We start from the raw sequence: 7,934 nt of genomic DNA, 5'->3' as shown, positions 1-7,934 counted from the left end.
TACTTCAGAATCAGCTACCCCAGACACAAACAGCAGCCCCAGGCAACACATTGAAGATAAGGAGTGGAAGAAGAACATGGCAGATAATGAACAGCCCAGAGATGACTTGGGGAGTGATAAAGAAGATGGTCCAGAAAGCTGAACGAATTTGTGAAGGGACCAAAACCCCAAGAATGCCTGAAAACGTCTTTCTTGCCATGCTGGCAGTCACCAGCTGAGCGGTAATATTTCCAAGGGCTGATGGGGAAGTCCTTAGGGGTAAAACCCCTTACATGGACTGATCCCCTGCCTAGTATAGTAAATATATGGGAAAAGTATAATTACACGGGTGTCCACCCGCGCCCCCCCCCCCTCCCCCGCCCCAGCTTCCCTTGTATCAAACTACTGCTCCTTTGTGTGTAGAATTAAAGAGAGGTTTTTCTGGCTAGCATCACACCAAAGGAGGGGGAAGGGAAAACCTAAATACAATTACTAACACTGCTTGTTTCTGGGAGAGGCAAAGAGAATTTAACATTACTAAGACCACCCCCCCACTAAGCCATTATGTAAAAAGTCTTATGAATGGCACCCACCAGCAGCAAATTTAAGAACAGTTTTTTCTTTTGTGGATTGAAGCTCCTAGGGGTCTGTGTATAGTAATAATTAATGGAAATCAGCTGCTGCACTTGCACCAGTAAAATGATATAGTTTAAAATGATAACTTCAATGAAAAATCACCTCGCTGGTGCTTAAAGTAAAAATAACACCACCCTTGATATTTTGGAATTACAGCAGCCATTGTATAATTATTTCAGGCAAACTTTCAAACTAATTCCTTAGATGCCTGGCAGTAATTTAAAGAAAGAATTTACTCCTTTACTTTTGCCTTATAGCATAACCACTATTACCTGTCTCATTCTTGTTCTTATTTGTTTAATTTTAGTCTGCAAATGTGGGATAAAAGTCTTAAAAGAATCTGAGCTCTGCAAGCGGCATATCAACATCTATTAAGAAATTAAAGAGGGGGAAATGCTGAGAACCAAGATCAATAGTAATTAATATAAATGTGAGAAGTTCAGTCAGAAGGCTGAATTGGGCTCTTTGATATTCACAGCGTGAATATTTGCATTTTATTACCTACTGCTGACTCAATGGCCTAAAGCAGTGGTTCTCAACCTGTGGGTCACGACCCCTTTGGCGGTTGAACAACCCTTTCACAGGGGTCGCCTAAGACCATCCTGCATATCAGATATTTACATTACAATTCATAACAGTAGCAACATTACAGTTATGAAGTAGCAACGAAAATAATTTTATGGTTGGATCCCAACATGAGGAACTGTATTTAAAGGGCCAGAAGGTTGAGAACCACTGGCCTAAACGAAACTTCCCCAACCTGGTAATCTTACTGTTTACTAAACCATCATCTTTGATATGTCTGTTTGCATTCCTAAAAGGCAATTATGTATTCAAGTGAATAAAAGAAGATGGGAACAGAGATTCAGTGGAACTTGGCTACTACATATAAGCTTTCCTGGCTTCCCCCAATAATTTCCAAATTTATATTTCTTGTCTTGTGTATTAATTTGTGCATCAGCCCTTTCTCCAAGCCTTTGAGCCTGAAATAAACATGGGCCATGGCTTTTCACACACCTAAATATATAAAAAGACTTCTGGGGGACTTTAAGGGAGAGATCAACGGCAATATAGTCATAATAGGGGACTTTAACACCCTGCTAACTACACTGGTTAAATCTTCCAGACAAAAAATTAACACGGAAACAGTGGCTCTAAAGAACATACTGGACCTGATTGATTTCATTGAACTTTATAAAACATTTCACCTTAAAACTGCAGAATATTGGCTCGCTGTCTCCTCGGCCTGCGCCGCTCTGTCCGCTCCGCCGCCTTCCTGCCTGAGCGCCACCCGGACGGCCGCCATGGCGAGCGTGGTCGACACGAAGCTGTATGACATCCTGGGCGTGCCGCCTGGCGCCAGCGAGAACGAGCTGAAGAAGGCGTACAGAAAATTAGCCAAGGAATACCACCCTGATAAGAATCCAGATGCTGGAGACAAATTCAAAGAAATAAGCTTTGCGTATGAAGTGCTATCAAATCCTGAGAAACGCGAGCTATATGACCGCTATGGAGAGCAGGGTCTCCGGGAAGGCAGTGGCGGCGGCGGCGGCATGGATGACATCTTCTCGCACATTTTCGGTGGGGGCCTGTTTGGCTTCATGGGCAATCAGAGTAGAAGTCGAAACGGCAGAAGAAGAGGAGAAGATATGATGCATCCACTCAAAGTGTCTTTAGAAGATCTGTATAATGGCAAGACCACCAAACTACAGCTTAGCAAGAATGTGCTCTGCAGTGCGTGCAATGGCCAAGGTGGAAAGTCAGGGGCTGTTCAGAAGTGCAGCGCCTGCCGGGGTCACGGCGTCCGCACCATGATCCGGCAGCTGGCCCCGGGGATGGTGCAGCAGGTGCAGTCCGTGTGCTCCGACTGCAACAGAGAAGGAGAGGTCATTAACAAGAAGGACCGCTGTAAAAAGTGCGAGGGGAAGAAGGTGATTAAAGAAGTCAAGATCCTCGAAGTCCACGTGGACAAGGGCATGAAGCACGGCCAGAGGATCACGTTCGCGGGGGAGGCAGACCAGGCGCCCGGAGTGGAGCCGGGAGACATCGTTCTCTTGCTGCAAGAGAAGGAACATGAGGTGTTCCAACGGGACGGCAACGACCTGCACATGATGTACAAGATAGGCCTCGTGGAGGCGCTCTGCGGCTTCCAGTTCACATTCAAGCACCTCGATGCCCGTCAGATCGTGGCGAAGTACCCGCCGGGCAAAGTCATCGAGCCGGGGTGCGTCCGGGTGGTTCGAGGGGAAGGAATGCCGCAGTATCGGAACCCCTTCGAGAAAGGCGACCTGTACATCAAGTTCGACGTGCAGTTCCCTGAAAACAACTGGGTCAGCCCCGACAAGCTCTCCGAACTAGAAGACCTTCTGCCATCCCGACCTGAAGTCCCGAACATCATCGGTTACACAGAGGAGGTGGAGCTTCAAGAATTCGACAGCACCCGGGGCTCGGGAGGCGGGCAGAGGCGCGAGGCCTACAACGACAGTTTCGAAGAGGAGAGCAGCAGCCACCACGGCCCCGGCGTGCAGTGTGCCCACCAGTGAGCCGCGCGGCGCAGGCGGGTTTCCTCCGCGTGCCCGGTTGGTCTGCAGCGGCCCAGCCAGAGGGTCTGTCGATCGGAATGAACTGATGGATATTTCCTGGTCTATGTGTAACTTTAAAGTCGGTATAGTATCTACAGAGTGTATAATTTAACTAACCACAGAGCTCTGCATCTTCGTCTGACTGGTCTGTACAGAGGAGAGCACTCGAGGAGGCAGGACTGACACGCGTTCCCAGGCCCGTCCTGGTCTGTGCGCGGTTTCTATCAGTTCCGTGTAGATTTTTGTCCCATGTTTGCAACTCGAAGTCCACGTTGTAAGTCTGTGTCCAGTGTAAGCTTGTGTTTGGCTGCACCTGCGTCATAAGCTGCTACAACAAGAATAAAGAGTTTCCGAGCCTGAAAAAAAACAAAACAAAACAAAAAAAAAACAACTGCAGAATATTAATTCTCCTCAAGTGCACATGAATCACTCAAAAAGATAGACCACATCTCAAAACACAAGTCTCCACAAGTTCAAGATTGAAATCATATCAAGCATCTTCTCAGATCACAGTGGAATGAAATTACAAATCAACTACATTAAAAACACCAAAAAACATTCAAACACATGGAGGCTAAATAGCATGTTATTAAACAATGAATGGGTTAACAATGAAGTCAAGAAAGAAATAAAAATCTTCCTGGAAACAAATGAAAATTAACACACAACAACCCAAAATCTCTGGGACACAGCAAAAGCAATCTTCAGAATGAAGTTCAGAGCACTACAGGCTTACCTCAAAAAAACAAGAAAAAGTAACAATAAACCAGTTAACCCAACAATTTAAAGAACAAGAAAGAGAACAAGAAAGTGCAGAGTAAGTAGAACGAAGGAAATAATAAAGATTAGCACAGAAATAAACAACATAGAGACTAAAAAAAACGAATAAAAAATCAATGAAACCAAGGGCCAGTTCTTCAAAAGATAAATGAGATTGATGAACTATTAGCCAGACTCATCAAGAAACAAAGAGAGAAAACCCAAATAAATAAATCAGAAACCGAAGAAGTAACCACCGACACCACAGAAATACAAAGGATTGTAAGAAAATACTCTGAACAACTATATGTCAACAAGCTGGACAACGTGGATGAAATGGACAAATTTCTAGAAAAATACAATCTCCCAAAACGGAATCAGGAAGAATCAAAAAATCTGAGTAGGCCAATAACAACTGATGAAATAAAAGCATAAATAAAAAAAACTCCCAGCAAACTAAAGCCCAGGTCTGAATGGCTTCACAGGGAAGTTTTACCAAACATTCAAAGATAGTTTTACCAAACTATCACCTATACTTCTCAAATTATTCCAAAAAATCCAAGAGGAAAGAATACTTCCAAGCTCTTTCTTTGAGGTTAGCATTATCCTAAGTCCAAAACCAGATAAAGACACTACAAAGAAAGATAATTATAAGCCAATATCCCCAATGAACATATTTGCTAAAATCCTCAACAAAATATAAGAAAATCAGATCCAGCAATATATTAAAAAGATCATACACCACGACCAAATGGGATTCATTCCAGAGATGCAAGGCTGGTACAATATTTGCAAATCAATAAATATGATACATCACATAAATAAATAGAAAGACAAAAATCACATTATCATATCAATAGATGCAGAAAAATCCTTCTATAAAATTCAACAACTTTTTTGATAAAACTCTCAGCAAAGTGGGAATAGATGGAGCATATCTCAACGTGATAAAGGCCATATATGACAACCCTACAGTGAACATCATAATCAATGGGAAAACACTAAAACATTATCCCTAAGAACAGGAACAAGGCAGGGATGTCCACTTTCACCACTCTTATTCAACACAGTACAGGAAGTCCTAGCCACAGCAATCAGACAAGAAGCAGAAATAAAAGACATCCAAATTGGAAAGGAGAAAGTAAAACTCTCATTATTCGCAGATGACATTATACTGTAAATATAAAAACCTAAAGACTCCGCCAAAAAGATACTAGATTTACTAAAAGAATTCAGAAATGTAGCAGGATGCAAAATTAATACTTAGAAATCCATGGCATTTTTATATACCAATAATGAACTCCCTGAAAGAGAAACTAAGCAAACAATCCCATTTACCACTGCAACAAAAAATTAAGTGCTTAGGTATAAACTCAACCAATGAAGTAAAAGACCTGTATCATTCTCAGAAAACTACAAGATGTTGAAAAAAGAGGTAGAGGAAAATATAAAAAAATGGGAGAATATACCATGTTCTTGGATGGTAGAATTGTCATCATAAAAATGTCCATACTAACCTCCCCCCCCCACCAAATCCATAGATTCAATGCAATCTCTATTGAAATACCAATGGGATATTTCATAGACCTAGAATAAACTCTCCAAAATTTTTATATGGAATAAAAAAAGACACTGTATAGCTGAAGAAATCTTGAGAAAGAAGAACAAGCTTGGAGGGATCAAAATACAAGATATTAAGTTATACTACAAAGCCACTATACTCAAAACAGCCTGGTACTGACACAGGAAACAGTCATGTAGATCAATGGAATAAAACAGAGAATCCAGAAATAGACCCAAACCATTATGCTCAATTAATAATTGAGAAAATAGATAAGAGCTTACAATGGAGTAAAGACAGTCTCTCTAAATGGTATTGGGAGGAGGAAAAATGGCAGCGGTATAGACGGACGGACGCGTCCCATGCCTTGTCCTGGAGCAGATAGGGTGAGCAGCTGAAACGAGTAACATCTAGCCCAAATTGGCAGAGGAGATCCAGCTGGGAGACAGTTTGCAGCCGGGAAAGGCAGAGGACTCCTGACAAAAGGTAAAGTCAAAGCTCTGGGAAGGATAATCAGCCAGAACATTGAGCCCTGAGGATCAGAGGGAACCCACACGGCACAGGCTTGAGCTGCTTCCCTAGGGATTGGCGCAGTGGAAAGAAGGTACACAGAACTGCTGGTCAGGGGATTCTAGATCTGGGTCCACATTCAGGAAAGGCTGAAGAGTGCTGGAAGGGATTGAGGAAGATGGTGACTGGCAGGGAGGTAGGGAGGGAGAGAGTGTGAGAGCAGGAGGGAGTGATAGAGGAGTGTGTGGACGTGTGTGGTATGCATGTGTATGAGCTAGGGACAGCTAGATTCTGCAGGTCTTCTAAGGGGCTGCTAAACCGGGCAGTCTTAGATGGCGGAGCCCTGCTCCCAGCGCGGACACTCCTGGGCGGCCAGCGCTGGCACAGAGACCATGCCATCTTGAGAAACAGCTGCTTGAGACTAACATCCTGGCCTCAGCACCACCCAGTCTGGTCTCAGACACAAACCAGGACCCTGCAGCCACTGGGGACAGAGACCTGCGATCACAGCTACAGACCCAGGGACACCAAGAATCCAGACATCCTGGCAAAAGATCTCTGTGAGTAACAGAGCCCATTCCCCTCCCCACAGGCTTACAGGCAGTGCCATAGTAACTGATAGACCCACTCCTCGCCCAGGCCTCAGTGCTGCTACAAGAGTCTTACCCTGGAAGTGCTCAAACACTGGGAACTTGGTCCCCGCAGCATAGGCTGCAGGAGTCTTGGCCTGAAAGTGCGAAAACACTGGGGGCTTGTTCTCCACAGCACGGGCTGAAGGAGTCTTAGCCTGGAAGTGCACGAATGCTGGGGGCTTGTTTTCCGCAGAACGGGCTGCAGAAGTCTTGGCCTGGAAGTGCACAAACACTGGGGCTTGTTTCCCTCAGCAGGGGCTCCAGGACACTGATTCTCCTGGTGGGAGGCAGCACCAGGAACCAGAGACCTGACTGTGTTTCTTATCACCTGTGCCTGGGATCCCTGATTCCCTGTGCATTCACACTAAGAGCCAGTGACTCCAATTCTTGGTGCATGTGCACAGGGACCCTGATTCTCAATGCAAGGCCACGTGAAACAACAGAGACACTGATACTGGATTCTTGGGGAACTCTGACTCCTGGCACATGCTAGGGGACTCTGATTTTCAACACACTCCAGGAGGGGTCTCTGTCCCAGCACGGTGCAGGCGGGGTCCCTGATTCTAAGTGTGCACATGAGGCCACATTGAGCACTGGTAGCGCTGACTCTGAGCGAGTCTGGTTTTCACCAACCCACCACAACCACACATCTTAGTGTCAGAGTTCTTCAGTGACTCTAGGGTGGTGGAAAGCTCCCACTGAACACAGCCCAGGCCCACGCAACATGCAACATGATGATTGAACTATCTGGAGATAGTCAGAATGGGGAGACTACACAATCCCCAGAGGAAAGAAAATGAGGATTCACCAAGAAAGGAAATTAATGAAATTGAAGCATGCAACATGACAGAAAAAGAATTCAGAGGAATAGTTGTACAATTCATTCACCGGATGGATGAGAAAATCAACAACCTATGCAAAAATAAGAAAGAAATTAAAAGTGATATAGCTACAATCAAAAACACCATGGAAGGTTTCAACAGTAGACTAGAAGAAGCAGAGGATCGAATTAGTGAGTTAGAAGATAAAGTAGAGAAACAAGCTCAATCTGAACAGCAACTGGAGAAAAAAATTAAAAAGCAGAAGGAGAGCCTAAGGGAGCTTTGGGACAACATGAAACAAAGTAACATATGCATAATAGGGGTGCCAAAAGGACAAGAAGAGCAGCAAGGATTAGAAAACCTATTTGAAGAAATAATGTCTGAAAACTGCCCAGATATGGGGAAGAAAAGAAGTCACAGAAGCACAGAGAGTCCCAAGCAAGGTGAACCTGAA

The 7,934-nt window shown here is 44.3% G+C and overlaps 1 protein-coding gene across 1 annotated transcript; it reads left to right on the top strand.

Annotated features, from left to right (window-relative positions):
* Positions 1-1,867: 1,867 nt before the first annotated feature.
* LOC118674057 (dnaJ homolog subfamily A member 2-like) lies at positions 1,868-3,485 on the top strand. Its single transcript, XM_036345251.1, has one exon. It carries the CDS (start codon positions 1,920-1,922, stop codon positions 3,156-3,158), a length of 1,239 nt encoding a protein of 412 aa, XP_036201144.1. The 5' UTR covers positions 1,868-1,919; the 3' UTR covers positions 3,159-3,485.
* The last annotated feature ends 4,449 nt before the right edge of the window (positions 3,486-7,934 follow it).

This window comes from Myotis myotis, unplaced genomic scaffold, assembly GCF_014108235.1.
Source record: "Myotis myotis isolate mMyoMyo1 unplaced genomic scaffold, mMyoMyo1.p scaffold_m19_p_19, whole genome shotgun sequence".
In the NCBI taxonomy this organism is placed as follows: Eukaryota; Metazoa; Chordata; class Mammalia; order Chiroptera; family Vespertilionidae; genus Myotis; species Myotis myotis.
Note: the sequence above shows the minus strand (reverse complement) of the source record. Positions and strands in the feature narration are given on the sequence as shown.